Source organism: Bufo gargarizans, chromosome 3, assembly GCF_014858855.1.
Source record: "Bufo gargarizans isolate SCDJY-AF-19 chromosome 3, ASM1485885v1, whole genome shotgun sequence".
NCBI classification, from domain to species: Eukaryota; Metazoa; Chordata; class Amphibia; order Anura; family Bufonidae; genus Bufo; species Bufo gargarizans.
In genome coordinates this window covers 159833302-159854037 of record NC_058082.1, presented here as the reverse complement: position 1 = coordinate 159854037, position 20736 = coordinate 159833302, and the positions used below count along the sequence as shown (strand labels likewise).

Here is a 20736-nt window from a genome sequence, read left to right as displayed (position 1 = left end):
TCTTTGAGGACCTGGTGACGTCACTGCGCTCATCACATGGTCCATCATGCAGCCCCATTCAGTTCTATGGGGCCTGCGTTGTGTGAAAAACGCACAATATAGAGCATGCTGTGGTTTTCACGTAACGCACAAGCGATGCGTGAAAATCACCGCTCATGTGCACGGCCCATTGGAGTGAATGGGCCGGATTCAGTGCGGGTGCAATGCGTTCACCTCACACATTGCATGGAATTCTCGCCCGTGTGAAAGAGGCCTAAGAAAGTTTATATAATCTGTTTTGAATACCTTGAGGGGGTGTGTGTGTGTGTATATTAATATTAAAAATAATTTATTGGCGGTCATTTAACAAACTTGTGCATATGTGATCAGACAGATGCCTATATATGCCCACATACCACTAATTTGTGGAACTTAAGTTATCAAATATGCTAAACACATAATGGGGAAATGCCTGTCAAGAAATGGACCTTGCTGATCTTTGCTTTTCCATGTTTTTTGTGTTGGTTGTTGTCGTCGTGTTAGAATATAAATTGATCTGGTTTGTCCAGGTCTATATCCTGGTACAGCCCTGTGCACACAATACGAGTTACCTAAACTCATTTGTGTGTTTGTTTCCTTGAATGTACTGAATCTCGTCCTGTAACCCTGGTAGTCTGCAGCGTAGACAATGGTAGGTTTAACTAGAGCGCTTTATCGTGGATTCGGTACTCTAGGTGATTCATTCTTGGGCACTGTGACCCTAAGCGGCACGGCAGTAAAGCTGCTTTATTTACTCGTGGCAGTCTTTGACCTGATCCACCACTGGTTGCACGGGTTTCTTTAATTTCAGGTCAATGCAAATCCATAGATCTTTAAGATCTTCTTCTAGATCCATCCTCCTTAAATGATTTATAGTGTTCCTCTACGTCTCATGTGTAGTCTCTTCTGATATCACTGAGCTGTGGACTCTGCTAGAACATGACTGTCATAGTGAGCAGCGAGCAGGAAATTGTTTGATTTGGAAAAACTTGATGAGCCTCTCCTTAATTGTATTCCCCATTGTGGAGCATCTTTTCTCATTCCTCTGTTATTCCTGCTAAAAGTTTATGAATGAATTGCCAGCAGCCTACAATTAAAGGAGTTGTCTCATCTGAGAAATTGGTGGTATATTGCTAGAATGCCAACTCTTGGACCCGCATCTATCTCCAGAACAGGACCCCTGAAGCGAGTGAAGAGCAGCCACGTATGTGTGGATACATTTCTGTGGGAGTTCCGAAAAAAGCCAAGTGCATGCTCAGCTATCTCAGCCAGTCCCATAGAAGTAATTGCAGCGGTGGCCGTGCTTGCGTGGTGCGCTGTCCATTCATTTCTATGGGACTTCTGAAAAAAGCCAAGCTAGCCGCTCAGCTGTTTTTCTGAACTCCCCATAGAATTGAATGGAGAGCGAGGTGAGCTCTCCTTCACTTTCAGGGGCCTGTTCTTGATGTGGGTGCAGGTCACACCTCTGGGAGTTGCAACTCTCGGACTATGGTCTCAAATGAGAAACCCCTTTTAAGGTCCAGCTGGGTGTTACCAGTTGGGGTGTGTCCCAGCACTGATTGGATGCAACGGGTCACTAAATGAAAGGTATCATTACATCCAGATGAGCTAATCCTACAAAGCATTGTGCTTGGGTCAATAGTGAATTTCATGGTGATAGTCCCTATAACCATCTCCAAGGCTCATGCAGGGCCACCCTTAGGTGTTCAGGCGCCCTGTGCGGGCTAACCTTGTGGCGCCCCCCCCCCCCTCCTTATACCTGGTCGCATAAACGCACACAAAGAGGAAAAAAAATGTAAAACCACAGATAACACTAGTGCTGATAATGTGGTAGTGTTACCTGCAGTCCTATGTAAAACCACAGATAACACTAGTGCTGATAATGTGGTAGTGTTTCCTTCGTCCTTAGTGTGCCTTCCTGTGTCTATCGCACGGACTCCCTGCTGGCGGCGCTGCCTCCTCTTCCTTCTTCCTCCACACAGAACCTCCTGATGCAGCTGCGTCAAGACATAGGAACACTGTGGGCATGGTGATGGTGACAGACAGGAAGAGACACACACACACACACACACACACACACAGGGACGGACACACACACATACAATAAATATGATCACATCACAGTTCCTGCCTGTCTGCTTTGGTAAAGCTGGGCTATGCCAGGCTTTAGCAGAGTGGGCACAGGACAGTGGATACAGGGCACAATATGTATGCAAACACAGCTGAGCGAGTGCAGGGCAAGGGCCCGCATACACATTGCTACTCCTGCCTTTAATACCCCCCCATCACACCTGGCATTTTGGGGGGCATTAGGGTTTGGATGATGCGGAGTGTGCACATAGCCACCAATCAAACCCCCCCCCCCCCCCCCCCCCCCCCTAAAGGTAACTGATGTGCTGGGGGAGAGGAATATGATTGGTGGCTATGTGCACACTCAACATCAGCAGCAATGAGTTAAAGTCAAACCCTTAATGGCCCCCAAAATCTCTGAGGACACTGTCCCCCTGTCCTCTGAGCCCCCCCTCCCCCATTGCACACTTCTCCCACTCCATGGGCCAGTGGGCTGGCAGCAGCACATCCCCCCCCCCCCAGTCACCATGGCACATTTCTCCCCTCCAGATGGGCAGCACCAGCACATCTCTGTCCCCCAGCCCCATGGCACATTTCTCCCCTCCAGATGGGCACTGCAGCATCAGCACGTCTCTGTTCTCAGCCCCAGCCCCCTATGGCACATTTCTCCAAATACCTACTTGTTCTTTTGCTGTGTAGTGCTGCCCGTGGGCCTTCCTTGCTGTGGCTGCTGGCTGGCGCTCGGGCACACTCAGTCTTCTCTCTGGGGGCGGAGCTCAGTGGCAACGTCAAAAGAGAAGACGTGCCTGTGCGGCAGCTATGCTCCAGCAGCCACTGGTCTGCTCTCTTAAAGAGGCAGGCAGGCCAGCCAGGCAGCAGAGCGGAGCTCAGAGCGTCCAAGGGCTCCACCCCCTCCTCACTCCTTCAATTGTCAGGACCGTGCGCTTTGAGCGCTGTGTTAGTCGGCCGCCCGCAGTCGCAGAATAATCGTGAGTAGAGACTGCTCTAGACTTAGTTCACGGCGGGCTGTCGGCTGCCCGGCGCCCCTGTTGCTATGGCGCCCTGTGCGGCCGCACACCCCAAAGGCCGGCCCTGGGCTCATGTACATGCTACGGCGGGTGTAGGATGCCAGTTGAAAATGTTCCGAATGTATGGGGAAAAATGCTGCATGTGAATTCATCTTAACCAGTGCCAAGTGACAACCTTTATGGTACTGAGCAATGCCTGCAAAACTACTTTTACTTCCTGCTCCACCTCTGTGTCAGTCTGCACTGTAGATGTGGCATTTTGTCCATGACCCAGGAAGATGGGATACACTGTACTCTTCAGCTCCGTCCAGATTGTGTCTTTAGATGCTGGATTTGAACCGGTTTCCAAGTCCACAGTATTATCAGCCATACCGCACCCCCTCCCGGCTGTATTGACGTCAGTAAGCATGCTATGCATTTATGACCAGGGATAGTTGTACTTGCTCTGCGTGCTCATTGTCTTCTGACTGTGACCGGTGTGACGGCAGCCGCGTCAAGAGCTTTTGACAGTGCGAGAGGTGTGGTTTGGAAAGCGTCCACCTGTAAAACTGGGCTACGTTCCAGGACTGCTCAGAGCAGGTAACTCTGCTTGTACTGTACCTTGTCACATAGCTAGCGCCTGCGGTGTGACTCCAGCAGCCTGAGCTCATCCCACTGCATACTGGTAAGCTATAGCGGTCAAATGCACTGCAGTGGAGTAGTGTTTGTACTTATGCTGCTGATGGCTATGTGGTCCTTGTCGGTCTGACTAGGATGGAAGGTGCCTTATGTATATAGATGTTTTACTTGGTGAGCTCCGCAGGTGCACACAGCTGTACTGAAACCATTTAGAATTTTTTTTTTTTTTTTTGTTAAACTGGGGAATCTAGCGGATCCTTAACATGAGTCTGCTCAGATGCAGGGACATTCCTGAGCTGTGTCGTATGGTTTACAGGACAGCTGGTAAATGTTGGCAGTCTTTAACCGTGATTCAGTCAAACTATTGCAGAAATCGATGTCTAACACTCTCCTCACTCCCTTTAATACCTGCGTAAATTCTTAGCTTCTTTGCATGATTTGTACAACTTTTTTCCCCAGTTTACATTCATACCTATGAGACTAAAATGTGATACTTACCTGTAGTCTCTGTGATGGAATGGACTTTTCTGCATTTTCAGAAGATCCCTGTCCTCTCTCACACCTAGTACATTGGGGCAGTGTACAGACTTGAAACACCTCTGGTATTCAGCCGATTGTGCCATATGCTTGCAGCTTCAGTTGACATTGGGCAAGAAAAATAGTCCCACCTGGAATTTTTGGCACACAGTCTGACGTTGGCCACCCGAGCAGTTGTTTGCCTACAATTCTCATACGATGGTGGGTTGAAATGGGCCATTAGAAATTTCCTGCAAAGTGTAATGTTGTCTCCTTACATTATTACATGTTCTATCTGCACCCATATATTTAGGATATCCTTTTTTTTTTTTTGGGGGAGGGGGGGGGGGGGGGTTAGTCACTTCTCAGTATTGGTAATCGTGACTGCAGAAACATAATGCTTACAAAAAGGTGAGTCTCCCATGTAGGGCTGCAGTAAACGATTATTTAACGAGTACGGTAATCTAATAAGAAAAGCCTTCTTAAAATAAAGTATTGCTTTACAAAAATGTCCCCCACTCCCAGTGCCATCAGCCCCTCCATCCCGATTGCCATGATGTCCCCCTTCCCCAGTGCCTCCATGCCATCCACAATGTCCCCTAATCCCCCCGATCAGCCCCTCCATGGGCCAAATAACAGGTGCCTCCATTAACCCCCCCCCCCCCCCAATAACTTTATACATGCCAAATCACAGGTGCCACCATTTCCTGCTGCCCCTGCTAACTTTCATCCCAGCATCCACTGGGGACATGACGTCACACATAGCGTCAGCCAGCGCACGGTCCTGCAGTGCGGTGCTGACGGGAGGCCACGGTGCAGTGAGTGAGAGCTTCATTTCACTCAGAAAAAACTGCATCAAGGATTTTTTTTTTTTGCCTCGATTAAATCGATGAATCGTTTCAGCCCTACTCCCATGTTCCCACTTCGTACCTAGCTACACAGCAGTATATGAAAGCTTTACATATATTTGGGACACATTTCACTCTAGAAGCCTGTGGGACCACTCCAGGAACCAGTTAGATCATTTAAAAAAAATATTCTATGCCAAGGCAATGGGAACACAAAGAAATCCATAGAAAACGACTAAACAGCAGATGCTAGAAGCAAATTCCTAGGATCATTGGCCACCTGGCTCCTTTTGGAAAACATTATTATTTAAAAAAAAATAAAAATTTCTTGCGTCCCCTGCTATATCCTGTCTGTACATCCACATCTAACCAGACTTCGATGTATCCATGTAACATACATTTGCAGCTGTGTCCATAGTTCTTACATTACTTGCATAACTTGGCAGTGGCCATACCACATTACGCACAGTGATGGAGTCCAGCTGCAGGACTGTCGTGTACAGTAAAAAATCTGTAATCTGCATGTAAATCTCCATATGATAAATGAAGTCGGTGGGGCTGATTTACATGAGATCATCCTAAAATTGGTGGGGATTTGGGAGTCTTCTGTGATGTGAAGAACTCCATGTCTTGGATTAAGGGAATGTAGTGGTTAATGGATGCAGTTTTTTTTTTTTTTTTTTTCTTCCAGTTTTTCTCGTTTGTGCTGTAGAGTAGCCACGCATGCAGACGTTAATCTGAACCTCCGCTGGATCTGTTTGCTACTGAGGCGGAGTTGCCAAATTTTTCTAACACAAGACGACTACTTTAATCTGTCTGCTGGAGTGCAAGTTATTTCTGTGGGGTACAGTCTACCTCATCTGTACCATCGTGACTCATTGCCTTTAGTTACTGCATTCCTTATGTGTTCATCTTTTATTTTTGCCTACTTCTGCTCTGTCCGTCTGTAACTGTTAAAGAACTAACCCGAAAAGTTTGCTGCCGAAGCGAATTTTCTTTAATTTTGGAGTCTATGCCTTAACATGTACTTTTTAGCTTTAGACAAGTCGGTCTTTTTGATTTTGTGAGATTACATTCTCTTTCCTTTCTCCTGACAGATCCTATAGGCTTTGTCTTCGACGTCCAGTCAAATACGGTCATGGCACAAGGGGGCTCGTATGAGAATATGAAAGAAAAGGTAAGAAAGTTGGAGTCCTTATCAGCATTTCGGAATCAGCGTTTTGGTAGCGCATGGTTGTACTTTCCAGAAACTGCTTCGGTTTTCTATCCCTACTTGCCATGGGTCTTGCATGTGTAGTCATGTAACTGCAGATATCGTCATTTCCACAATATTGCCATGCTCAGTATCTCTGATTTTTTTCTATAAATTAAACTTCCGCCTCATACCATTAAAGGGATTGTCCCATTAACATTTATGGCATATTGTTTGGATGTGCCACAAATTTTAGATAGGTACAGGGACACACTCCTGTCTCTTGAACAAAGTCCCCCCTGGAGTCAAGGGAGAGCATCTGTGCATCCACGTCCACCTCCTTTCACCACTATGGGAAATAACGCTGGCTCGGCTATTTCCGGCATTCCCATTGCAGGGAATGGATAGGTAGATGCGCTTGTGCAGCTTCCTCCCAATTCACTTCTATGGGACTTCCAAAATTTGCAGAGTGTGGCTAATTTTCAGAAGTCGCATAGCATAGAGGTGACACCGTGCATGTGGGGGGGAGTGTTCTTCTTCACTACTTTGCTGAGAAACTGCTTACTACAGAGGGCACATCGCAGTAAAGCTCTGCCTCCTTGGCACTTGCTGGTGCTGCACCTGGCAGAATAAAGATCATATTCACACTGCTCCTGATAATAAAAGTATGTTTGCCCTGCTATCCCTGGCCCCTATCTAGTGCTGTTCTCTATTGTTAAAACTGCTGACTGATTTCCTAAAGAATCCAGTAGTTTCTTAAATGAGTAATAATGTCACATTTTTTTCCTAGATTAATGCAGTACGTTCTGTTGTTCCCAACAAGAGTAATAATGAGATCATCTTGGTGCTCCAGCACTTCGACAACTGTGTGGACAGGACTGTACAAGCTTTCATGGAAGGTAGGTTGTATCAAATGAACATACAAATGATAATATATGTTGACAAATTTTATAGGTCTGTGTATCAGCCAGTATGTGGTAAGCATACCAATTTGTAATACATAAATCCATGGACGGTCCTCTTTAACGTCGGAGGGACCAGCCACCTATCTAATGGATATGAGGGCCTCCCGACTCTTTCCAGATAACATATGTCAGGGGACAAAGGCATTGTGCATTTGGAGTTTAACTTGCTTGATCATTTTGTTCTTAAAGTGAAGCAATCGGGTGGTTTTAGCAGGACATGATACAGGGAAAGGTTATATAGGTGTGTATGATTTGCAGCAGGATTTCTGAATAAAAAAAGTGTAAATCCTTCTAGAAAAGGTGAGTTCCGATTACCCCTCCCCAAACAGAATGATTGACAACTTGCTGTATGCACGCACAGATATAGGCAAAGCTAGCTGTCAATCATTCTGTGTGGACAGGGTTATCAGGACTCTCGCCTGCCAGGATATACTCTGCTTTTTACTCAGAAATCCTCCTCAAGATCATATACAGTGCATTTGGAAAGTCTTCACATTTTCTTATTTTGTGGTCTTGTGCTAAAATAAAATAAAAATTCAAAATGTTCCCGATCATTCTGCAATCAATACCCCATAATGACAAAGTGAAACAGAATGTTTCAAATCTTTGCTAATGTTTTTAAAACGAAAAACTTAAATATTCCTGGTCCCAAATGCTTTTTGGAATTTTCAATGCAGGAGAAATTTATTTTCTCCAGAACAGTCTCCACACGACACTGTCTCTGAGCTCTACAGGCAGTTCTCTCCTCCTCATAGTTTGGCTTTTGCTCTTCTTCCGTCATTGCTCAGTCTCCAACTTTAGTAACTTATCCTTCCCACTTTCTGACCACAATCTTCTTTCATTTACCATAAAGACATTTCGCTTTTCTCATGGCAATCCTACTTTTCACACTTACAGAAACCTACACACTATTAACTGCCAGCAACTTATTAACACCCGACAATTAGCTCTTACCCCAATCACTTTCCTCCCCTGTCCAGACTTGGCTGCCAATCATTACAACCAGACCTTCAAAACCACCCTAGATGAAGTTGCTCCAATATCAATCCGACCCTCTTGACACAGAACACGGCAACCCTGGCACACACCTGAAACGTGTTTTCTACAGCGCTGCTCCAGATGTGCAGAAAGCTTATGGAGAAAATCATGAATATCAGCAGACTTCCTCCATTATAAATTTATTCTCAAAACATGTAATTCGGCTCTCAACGTTGCCAAACTAAAGTACTTCACCTCTCTCTCATCTCCTCCCTCTCAAATAACCCAAAACGACCCTTTGACACTTTTTTCATTCCCTTCTAAGCCCTTCTAAGTTCCAGAACCTCACCATGCTCTCTCTCCTCTTTTGACCCTATAACAGAGGAAGAAGTCTCCAGGCTTCTCTCCTTCTCGACCCACAACCTGTAGCAGTGAACCTATCCCATCACACCTCCTCCAGTCCCTCTACCCGGCTGTCATCACTCACCTAACCACAAATTTTAACCTCTCCTCTCTCTTCTAGTATCTTTCAAACACTCTATCACCCCACTACTAAAGATGTTTCAGTCTGCAGCACTATCATAACTCCTGTTCAACATGGCCACATTTGACTCTGATCTTTCCTTCCTTCCCCATATTCAATCACTTACATGCTCTTGTCTGCACCTCAAGAATATTGTCAGAATCCACCCTTTTCTTACAGTGGAAACTGCAAAAACTCTTGTTGCCTTCATTCATTCTCGTCTTGACTATTGCAATGCATTACTAATCGGTCTCCCTCTCACTAAACTCTCCCTCCTTCAGTCTGTCCAAAATGCTGCAGCCAGGCTCATCTATCCATCCAACCGCTACACTGATGCTACTAGTCTGTTACAGTAACTTTACTGGTTGCCCATCAACCACAGAATACAGTTCAAACTTCTCACCCTCACCCACAAAGCTCTCCACAGTGCTGCACCTCCATACATCTCCTCCCTCATCTCCATCTACCACCCTACTGGTGCTCTCCGTTCTGTTAGCGACCTAAGATTAACATCCTCCATGATTCGTACCTCTCACTCCTGTATTTAAGACTTTTCTCGAGCTGCACCCACTCTCTGGAATACTCTGCGCTGGAATACTAGGTCAATTCACAACTTCTCCACCTTCAAACGTGCCTTAAAAACACATCTTTTCAGACAGGCTTATCAAGCTACCTAAAATGACTTTTTCCAGACTAAACATTTCCCCAACCAATTCCTATGGCCTAAACTCGATCCTTTAGTAGTCCCAAACCCGAAGCAGATTGGCCGGCACCACTCCTGTCAGTTCAATAATGGCTCAAGTCCTACTTCACAATCAACTACCTTATGTGTCACCCCCAATTCCTCATAGATTGTAAGCTCTTGCGAGAAGGGCTCTGACTCCTAGTGTTGTCTATTAGCCAGTTTTGTTTCGTACATGAACCCTATGAATTTGTAAAGCGCTGCAGAACATGGTGGGGCTATATAAATAAATTGAATTATTATATGCATTGTCAGCTGTGAGACCTTATATAGATAGCACTGTGTCTTTCCAAATCATGTCCAACCAACTGAATTTATCACAAGTGGACTCCAATCAAGGTATAGAAACATCTCAAAGATGATCAAGAGAAATGGGTGGCCCTAGAACTAAATGTCACGTATTGTAGCAAAGGGTGTGCATACTTATGTCCATGTGAAACTTTAGAGTTTCCTTTTTAATAATTAGCAAAAATAGATCACAAATTTTAATACTTTTACAGGTGGGCATGTGCACATATCTATAAGGATTATATAATTCTCTTTCATGTTAGGATTTGACCACTTATCTGAGCTACAATGATGTCTAGATAAGTTGTCACTTCAAGCCTCCCCCTCCTCCATTTGACAAGTCATTTAGATTGTATTTTTACCCTTGAAAGTTTACCTCGAGGATAATTATTGATGGCAGTCGTTGCTTAATCATTGATAAGTCCCATCATAAGCTGGTTTATGTGACCATATTTCAGTGTTCCCTCATACAGCTCAGTAGAGCAGTGTAGGAAAATCCTTCTCATTATTGACAGATGTACAGAGGGAGCACGTACCATACATAGAGCCAGGTCTACCATAAATGAGATGTCTGTTTTATATTTGCGACCACTGACCTACTTCAGTAAAAGTCTATTTAATGTATTCTACTCAGATTTTTAATTCATAAGTCAAAGTCCCCCTTCTTGTTTACCCTTCCACCATCCACCCACTCAATTTCCAAAGACCAGAATCTGTCAAAAAAACAACTTTATCTTTAATCAGTAAACCGGTTGTATGACATGGTATCGCATACAGAGTCCATGCAGTCCTGTGCTCTGGAGACGTAGGCTCTCCATGTACCGCAGTATGGTGCCTTCATAGAGCACTGTATAACAGACATTCTCCCCTACAAGCAGTGATTCTGGATGAGAATACCTCCTTACATACAGCATCCATATGGCACATGCCACACTTTTTTGCCACAGAATCCACTTGGAAAAAAAAGCTTTGCTTCCATGTGAAACCAGAGTCATACAGAGGTACAGTTGGGCCCCATACATCTCTATGGGTTCTGCATTGCATCTCCATATGCTACAAAGACTGTTCTCTTCCCTGGAAAATGTTTAGGCACAATAAAACAAATACGCTTTCTCTACCTCCGTTTTTTGTTGTGATGGAGCTCTTACAATGGCTTCTCCACTTTGGAGTTCTTTCTTATTCCAGGCCTCCCGAGATGAGGTTTCAGTGGTGGGTCTTGCCTCTGGGAACTGACCTCCCAATCAGACAGTGCCCATGTAAATGAGCATTCATTGAAAGTTTCACGGGAGTGCCACCCTAGCGACCCATCCTAATCAATATCAGATTGGTGGGTATCCAACTCCCAGCATCCCTGCCAATCGGTTGTTGCTCACGGCATAAGAGCGCCTTACATTGAATAGTTGTATTGCAACCCAGGCCCAATCATTTGAATGGGATTGAGCTGCACATAGACCATGTGACCAATAAGCATGGTGTCACTGGCCTAGGATGAGTCTTCTCAATGGAGCACCATGAGCTCTTCAAAAAGCTAAGCGGTGGGGTTGCCAAGAGTGGAATCCCCACCGGTCTCATGTTAATGATCCTATTTTGACTGTGGCGTACATAGAGTGGTAAGGGGCCCCATAGCAAGGATCAAACCAGGCCCCCCAAACAGTGACAGAAGGGTTTCTGCCTAAACCCTTTTTTAATGACCCTTGGGCCATTATTCCACTGCTTTCTTTGCTAAAATATATTTTTTTTTTTACCCCCAGTAGAAGATGAGATGATTCCAACTAAGACTGGGCCCCATAGCAGTCGCATGGTCTGCCGCTATGGTAGCTATGCCCCTGATAGTGTATAACGTACCTTCATAGGTTCACCTACTTTCTCATTTTTATTTATTTTTTCTTGCCTTGATTGCGTAAACAACCACTTTCCAATAATTATCAAAATGACTTATTTTGTAAGTGGGGGCTCTCTGATAGTGTGGTGGAGCCAAAGTCATGGTAGATTTATATTCGCCATGGCTTCCCTGTCAGCCTATCAGCAAAAATAATCCTTTGTTTGCCGCCCTAAAGACAGAATTCATAACCCTTAGGCCTCCTGCACACGACCGTTGTGTGCACCCTTGGCCGTTGTCCCGTTTAACGTGTTTTTCCGCGGTCCCATTGACTTTCAATGGGCCCATGGAAAAATCGGAAACTGCAGCCGTATCCGTGATCTGTGTTTCCTGGCCGTGAAAAAAAATATGACCTGTCCTATTTTTTTCACAGCCAACGGTTCACGGACCCATTCAATATGGGTCCGTGAAAAATCACGGATGCACACAAGATTGTCATCCGCGTCCGTGATCCGTGTCCGTTTTTTCCTATCATTTCACTGGCAAACTTGACCTCGTGTTTTTTTTTCTTTTTTTTTTTTCTTTTCATGTCCGTGGATCCTCCAAAAATCATGGAAGACCCACGGAAGAAAAAACTGACACGGATCACAGTACAACGGAACCATGTTTTGCGGGACGTTAAAAAATACTGTTGTGTGCAGGAGGCCTTACTATGTCTTCTGCTGACAGACTTGCAGGATGATGGTGGAGCATTTGACATCCTGATATGAATTTTTCGTTGGATCTCCATAAAATCCTATTTTAAGAGGTTAAGTTGATTTTTGGAATGCTAATAGCAATGATGAGGTTGTGCTGTCTTTCTCCATGACACGAAAAGGGAGCTAGACTGTAAGATCAACCATGCTCACACAGTAGAGGAGGAAAGGTTATGCTCCTCAGGCTGTGGTCACATCTGCTTTATGGTCTCTGTCTGTAATGAAAACCAAAACGTAGTGCTGGACCCGTCACACGTCAAACACCAACTTATAATAATGTCTGTCAGGTTTCGCCAGTATCCTTTGTTCCCCCGCATGCAGTGCTATTTTTTAATTTTTTATTATTTAACTGTCAGATATGGCAAAATTTAAAACTAAGCCACCAACTCAAATGTTGACAAAGCCTTATTTTTTTTTTTTTATTATGTTTATCTCCGTATTCGATTAGATTGGCAGAGACAATATACAAGTACAAGTTGGCTGTTTTGCATCGCTCCATATATGATTTGTGTGCATTTCTACCCCCAGGTAATGCAGTGGAAGTTCTAAAAGAATGGACAGTTCTGGGCAAAAAGAAGGTAAAGCTAATGCGGTTTTCTGGATGGCTCAAACATTCATTAAAGGGGTTGTACGCTTTTGAAAATGTCTTTTCATTAGATGGTCCCCTGAAGATAAGCTGATGTCCCACTGCTTTGACCTCCACCACTCTCGAACCTGGCAGGAGGTGTCCGTTTCCCCTTTAGCATCACCACAGGGTGAAATGAAGCATTACACAGTTCTCATGGACCGCTCAGGTTCTCCACAGTAAAAGGCACTCTCTACTCTAGCTAAGAGATGTTAAACTCAACTATTTTAACAGGTTTCCTCTCATAGGGAATGTTAAAAAAAATGGTTTTATCTAAGGTGTACAACCCCTTTTTACGGTACATTCACACGACAGTATGTGTTTTGCGGTGCGCAAAACACAGCGGCCGTGTGCGTTCCGTTTTTGTCCGCAGTTGCGGAGAAGAATAGGACATGCACTATCTTTTGGGTCCACACGCAGACATACATATGCGGTCGTGTTAATGTACCCTTAAAGAGGACCTGTCCCCTCTCCTGACATGTCTGTTTTAGAAACTACCTGCATTCTCTGTAATAACAATTCTGGGGAATATTTCCTTCACTCTGTGCTGATTCTTTATGATTGAGTGGCTGGCAGTTTGTAATGATGGTCCAGACGGGTGACAGTTGGGGCGTGTCCCTGCACTGACACTGGCAGCACTGATTGGATGCCACACCCGCAGTTGGTTAGAATTTCTAACAGGAGTAATAAAATAATGCCACAACATAAGAATAGAGGATCCAGAACTGTTACATGAGAAATGCAAGGAGTTGCCAAAAAAGACTTGTCAGGAGAGGGCGCAGGTCCTCTTTAAATGTTATATTGTAGACCCTTGGTGATATTCATTCTTCTCTGAGAATTTAATATGATCAGGACCAGCCTCTAGGTGCAGACCATGTAAAGCTGTGCTGGTCATACACTGGAGCCTGCAATGACTCCCTGATCAGATGACAAGTGTTGGCTTTAAAGGGGTTGTCCACTTCTTCTTTTTAAATATTGATGACCTATCCTCAGGATAGGTCATCAATATCAGATCTGCAGGGGGCGATCCTCAGCTGTTTGATGAGAAAGCAGTGCTTGTGCCAACGTAGCCTTCTCTTACATCTTTACCTGCTCTCCGTCGGTGAGCAAGTATAATTACAGCTCAAACATCCCATTCACTTTTTGGGACGGCTCTGTAGTATTCACTTGAGTAGGAAGGAGCCATGCCATTGACATGATTGGGATGGCTGAGCTGTAATTATACTTGCTCACCATTGCCGATGTGACGGCGAGCAGGTAAACAGCACAAGCGCTGTGTTCTCTTCAAACGGCTGGACATAAGACATCAATATTAAAAAAGTGGACAACCCCTTTAAGCTCAGACTATGGAAGAGTAAACCTCATGAAAGTAATTACTTTTAGGGATGTGTCATATGGGACGTATAGTTATCTTAATGTGTTTGTTGCCTCTACAGTGACTTTACAATTCCACTTTGCACGTAATGTAAATGGCAGGTCACTTCAAAGAGCACGCTCTGAACACCACCCCAGCATTCTCAGAAAAAATCCACATTTAAGGGTCCATTCACACATCCGCAATTCTGTTCCGCATTTTTACGCAACGGAATTGCGGACCCATTCATTTCTATGGGGCTGCACTATGTGCTGCCCGGATCCAGAATTGCGGGTCCGCAATTCTGTTCCCGAAAAAAATAAAACATGCCCTATTCTTGTCCGCAATTGCAGACAAGATTAGGCATTTTCTATTAAGTGCCGCCGATGTGCGGTCTGCAAAATGCACTCTGATGTGTGAATGGACCCTTACATTGGTAACGCCGGCACAATGCAGGTGATGTCGGCCTATCTCGTGGCCACTGTACGTTCAGACTGCCAGGTGGATATATTGCCTTTGTGTGACGATGCTGTGCATAAATTCATAGGCACCAAACCTACGTTCCGTCACTTCCAAGTCGGAGACTCCTTTATATTTGGGGTTTGACACCTCTATTGCTGTGGCTGCTTTGTGTAGAACCACAGCTTCTGTCATTTCTCATTTTCACATTATTCAATAGAACAAGAAGAAGAAGACTAAACCAAAAGCTGAACCTGCACCTGCCACCAATACAGTGGTCGCTGGGAAAGTGGCCCCTGCAGAGGGAGAGCAGAAAGCCACATCTCCTGACAAAAGTGGACTCAATGGTTATCATATAAATGGTTCCACCCATGACACGGAGTCGGTGGATTCCTTCAGTGAGGGTTTGGATGCGCTTTCTTTGGATGCCAGAGAGCTGGAAGACTCTGAGCCGACCACCCCTGATGTATCTGATCACCCAGGTGAGAGAGAAATGTAATTTATGGGCATTGCAGTCACTGAAAGGTGTTTGTCCAGGGTTTTACTATTGATGCCCTGTCCTCAGAATAGGCTATGAATATCTGATAGGTGGGGTTCCATCACCCTACATCCACACCAGTTAACGGTTTTGGGGCTAGTCTGTGTCAGAAAGATATACAAATCCATCCATTGTGCGGTGGACTGCAGCTTCCATTCACTTCACTGGAGGCAGCAATGCAGTGACCGGTTCTGTCCACTAAGTGGATGGAGCTGTGATGATCCAATGCCGGAGCTACTGCAGAACAGCTGACCAGCAGTGATGAGGGCTAATTAGTAGTAAAATCGTGGACAACCTTTTACATTATGGGGTTAAAAGTAGGGATCGACCGATTATCGGATTTACCGATATTATCGGCCGATATTCAGGCTTTTAAACCCTATCGGTATCTGCATTTATTTTGCCGATATTCCGATAGCGTATGGGAACACAGATCGCGCTGCTGACAGCGCTCTCCGTGTTCCCTCAGTAGCAGCACAGGGGAGAAGGAGCAGTGTCTCCTCCCCCTGTGCTGCTGCTGCTGCCGCCAATGAAAGGACAGGGGACAAGAGGAGGGGAGGAGCTATGGCCACTGCGCCACCAATGAAGCTTAATCTCTCATTCATTCATATACAGGAGGCGGGAGCTGGCTGCAGAATCAAATAGCCGGCTCCCGACCTCTATGAGCTGTAGCTGCGATCTGCGGTAGTTAACTCCTCAGGTGCCGCGGATCGCAGCTACTGCTCATAGAGGTCGGGAGCCGGCTATGTGATCCTGCAGCCAGCTCCCGCCTCCTGTATATGAATAAATTAGAGATTAAGCTTCATTGGTGGCGCAGTATTACCCCCCCCCCCCCCCCCCCCACCCAGTATTAAGCTCTGAACGGTTACCATGGCAGCCAGGACGCTATTGAAGCCCTGGCTGCTATGGTAAGCTCCATGCTGCTGTGTGCACAAAGCACACAGCAGCAGGGACAGTGTGAGCTCCTATTCACCCTGATAGATCTCTATCAGGGTGAATAGGACAAGGGTTCTAGTCCCTAAGGGGGCTAAAAGTTAGTTTAAAAAAAAAGTTATAAAAATAAAAACACCAAAATATTAAATATAAATGAAAAAGATTTACAAAAAAAATAAAATACACATTAACAATAAACATTCATTTTCAGCAGATTTGTGGGAATTTTTATTTATTTTTTTCAAAAATGAAAATTCCCAGAATATCGGGATAAATTATCGGCTATCGGCCTGAAAGTTCACAAATTATCAGTATCGGCCCTAAAAAATCAATATCGGTCGATCCATAGTTAAAAGGTAAGGAGTTGTCTGCTTTAACTCAGTTTTATGTGCTGAATTGGGAAAAATGGATGTCCTAGCGGGATCCACACTCTTGGCCCATTAGATTGAAGACCTGTGGCAAAGAACAGCTCTCTCCTTTTGAAGGACCAGTTAGCCTCCCATAACACAGGCAGCCCAGGGATTTCATATCACTATTCTGTATTTTATGCAATGGTCTTCTCTTTGCAGCCACCACACTTCATAATGGCCGTCCAGATCTAGACCTCAAACTGTCCACATCTCATCTGCCTCCGAACCTGCAACATAAGCATGGCCACTCAGACCACAGACACAACAAAGCTCGCTCTGGAAGTGTATCTAGCTCTCAGTCACTGTCTTCATCTTTAGCCGAGGATGTTCATGGATCCTCAGGATCTAGGAAACTTGGTAAGGCAACGGAACCGACATGCCATATGCTGATCATTTCCCTTCCAAATCCAAACCATTAAAAATCTGTAAATGGTGGCTGGGCTAAAGCCTCCAATAACTTTTGCTTATTCCACATTGTTACGATGCAGGGTACGTGTTAGGCTTCTACCTTCAGACATATGCACTACTGAAGGCACTGACATGTAACTGTATAGGTATATAGTGGCATGCTGTGTATTGCCCTATACCAATATAAGAAAGGTACCACACTGTGTTCTTTTGTGCCTAGAAAAACTACGTTTGTCTATACAGTACGAAAACACTATACCAATGTACCAGCTCGATGGAGGCCACTATTGGCTTAATTTGGATGAATGAGACCCTGTGGATATATTTGACATGCACAGGATAACTTCCTGACCTACAGTACAGACCAAAAGTTTGGACACACCTTCTCATTCAAAGAGTTTTCTTTATTTTCATGACTATGAAAATTGTAGATTCACACTGAAGGCATCAAAACTAAACTATGAATTAACACATGTGGAATTATATAACAACTGAAAATATGTCATATTCTAGGTTCTTCAAAGTAGCCACCTTTTGCTTTGATTACTGCTTTGCATTCTCTTGATGAGCTTCAAGAGGTAGTCACCTGAAATGGTTTTCACTTCACAGGTGTGCCCTGTCAGGTTTAATAAGTGGGATTTCCTGCCTTATAAATGGGGTTGGGACCATCAGTTGCTTTGTGGAGAAGTCAGGTGGATAAACAGCTGATAGTCCTACTGAATAGACTGTTAGAATTTATATTATGGCAAGAAAAAAGCAGCTAAGTAAAGAAAAACGAGTGGCCATCATTACTTTAAGAAATGAAGGTCAGTCAGTCCGAAAAATTGGGAAAACTTTGAAAGTGTCCCCAAGTGCAGTCACAAAAACCATCAAGCACTACAAAGAAACTGGCTCACATGCGGACCGCCCCAGGAAAGGAAGACCAAGAGTCACCTCTGCTGCAGAGGATAAATTCATCCGAGTCACCAGCCTCAGAAATCGCAGGTTAACAGCAGCTCAGATTAGAGACCAGGTCAATGCCACACAGAGTTCTAGCAGCAGACCTATCTCGAGAACAACTGTTAAGAGGAGACTGTGTGAATCAGGCCTTCATGGTAGAATATCTGCTAGGAAACCACTACTAAGGACAGGCAACAAGCAGAAGAGACTTGTTTGGGCTTGAGAACACAAGGAATGGACATTAGACCAGTGGAAATCTGTGCTTTGGTCTGATGAGTCCAAATTTGAGATCTTTGGTTCCAACCACTGTGTCTTTGTGCGACGCAGAAAAGGTGAACGGATGGACTCTACATGCCTGGTTCCCACCGTGAAGCATGGAGGAGGAGGTGTGATGTTGTGGGGGTGCTTTGCTGGTGACACTGTTGGGGATTTATTCAAAATTGAAGGCATACTGAATCAGCATGGCTACCACAGCATCTTGTAGCGGCATGCTATTCCATCCAGTTTGCGTTTAGTTGGACCAGCATTTTTTTTTAAACAGGACAATGACCCCAAACACACCTCCAGGCTGTGTAAGGGCTATTTGACCATGAAGGAGAGTGATGGGGTGCTGTGCCAGATGACCTGGCCTCCAAAGTCACCGGACCTGAACCCAATCGAGATGGTTTGGGGTGAGCTGGACCGCAGAGTGAAGGCAAAAGGGCCAACAAGTGCTAAGCATCTCTGGGAACCCCTTCAAGACTGTTGGAAGACCATTTCAGGTGACTACATCTGTAAGCTCATCAAGAGAATGCCAGGAGTGTGCAAAGCATTAATCAAAGCAAAAGGTGGCTACTTTGAAGAACCTAGAATATGACATATTTTCAGTTGTTTTTACACTTTTTTTGTTATGTATATAATTCCACATGTGTTAATTCATAGTTTTGATGCCTTCAGTGTGAATCTACAATTTTCATAGTCATGAAAATAAAGAAAACTCTTTGAATGAGAAGGTGTGTCCAAACTTTTGGTCTGTACTGTATACGGCAAAAGTAGGACTCAATTGAATGCAATATGCTCTGTTCACATTGGTTTTGAGTATCAAGTTTACTGTATAGGCCAGGAAAGTTTCTGATCTACAGGTCAACACTTAAAATCACTGCCCCACTTTCTAAATGACTAAAAGAATAATGTGTAACTTTAAATTAAAATATCCAGTCATTTGAAACATTCTTTGTATTTCACAGGTGCTAATATAGAGAAGTCTATGAAGGACCTGCAGCGCTGCTCTGTGTCCCTGGCACGGTATCGCATAGTTGTGAAGGAAGAAATGGATGCCTCTATCAAGAAGATGAAGCAGACTTTTTCAGAACTGCAGATCTGGTAAGCTGGCTACCAGTCAATAGGGGGGAATTATCATAGACCAGGGTGTTACATTGGTCTATGATCTCATCTGTGCTGCCTGAGGATGTGCCTAATTTATGATGAGGTGCTCCCCTCGTCATTAAATGGATGCATTCTCCAGCAGTCCGTGTGCCTAAAGAGAAATCTACGGCTGGCTTGGATTTCTTTTCTACCCGAAAATTTCTGTAAAAGATGATAAACGTGTCGGATATGCTGGTCCCGTTCCCTCGCGTAATGCCACTTTTTAAAAAGTTGCAAGCACAAGGTTTGCAGCTTTTTTTTACACCAGAAAACAGGGGGTAGTGATTAAATTCCCACATAATATTTTATGTAACTTTCTGTAATACAAGTTGTGTTTTCATGATTGGAGAATAACATTTCTTTCCGAGGCTTAAGTTATTAGTGTCAAAATAGCTTATATTTATGCGTGTATGTGTGTGTGAGTTTCCATTTCCAAGCGCTTCGCTGTTGTTTTTTCCTATCCCACTGCCTTGGGATATGACAACACACATGAGAAGAGGCTGATAAAACCAGTGCGAGGTAAAGATTTGTTCAATAGCAGCCAACCGGATCGGTACATAGGTTTTTCTTATATATTTTAACACTTGGTTCCCATCTGTGTTAGAGGTTTATTAAGGGCCTCCTCGCAGATTCTGTCTAAAGCGCTTACATGATAGACTAAATAAGGTGCTATTTTGTTCGGTGACTGATACCATGAAGGAATGGGGCACGTCGGACGGCGTTGTTGGATCCAGCACTGCCCTTATTTTCTGTGGTGTGTACAGAGCCTTATTATGTGAAACTACTTTTCCCCGTAGTTACCAGCAATGTCAGTTTATTAGTTCTTCCTGTGGCAGTTTAGTTTCTTGCATGCTGAATTGCCTGCTGGTTATTGAATAGCCATTTAAAAGGTTATGTTCTCATACTGTGCATTAGTGGAGGTGATTAACAGAAGCTCATACGATGGCCCTTGTCTTATCTGTGATAATCAAAAAATGGATCAAAGGCAGGGAATGTGTTAAAATAACCTAGGATCCTATACTCGGTCTCCCTCTGCTCCAGCGCTGTTATTTCGATGCTCCGTGCAGGTCTATTGTTTAATTGGCTGCAGCGGTGACATGCCCTGACTCCCCACATTATTGCTGCAGCCAATCACTGACCTCAGAGGTCTATAAAGCCGTACAGCACTGAGGGAAGTAATTGGCTGCAACTAGAGATGAGCGAATCGACTGAGTGAAACATACAAAGTGGATTCGCATAAAACTCTGTTCTAATACTGTATGGAGCAGGAGCTCCGTACAGTATTAGAATGTATTGGCTCTGATGA

At 44.4% G+C, this 20736-nt stretch overlaps 1 protein-coding gene across 2 annotated transcripts in view; it reads left to right on the top strand.

Annotated features, from left to right (window-relative positions):
- The window catches only part of SPATS2 (spermatogenesis associated serine rich 2), a 94107-nt gene that overhangs the window by 53636 nt on the left and 19735 nt on the right, over window positions 1–20736 (top strand). Inside the window, exons 1-7 of one of the 2 annotated variants that reach the window (XM_044286237.1) lie at window positions 3757–3780; window positions 6196–6275; window positions 7081–7189; window positions 12889–12938; window positions 15019–15280; window positions 16839–17036; window positions 19253–19388. In XM_044286237.1, the coding sequence (XP_044142172.1) occupies window positions 6237–6275; window positions 7081–7189; window positions 12889–12938; window positions 15019–15280; window positions 16839–17036; window positions 19253–19388 (794 nt within the window). In that variant the 5' untranslated portion in view covers window positions 3757–3780; window positions 6196–6236. Of the gene's footprint in view, window positions 1–3756; window positions 3781–6195; window positions 6276–7080; window positions 7190–12888; window positions 12939–15018; window positions 15281–16838; window positions 17037–19252; window positions 19389–20736 lie in introns of those variants that run through there. The other variant, XM_044286235.1, reaches the window with a different exon arrangement.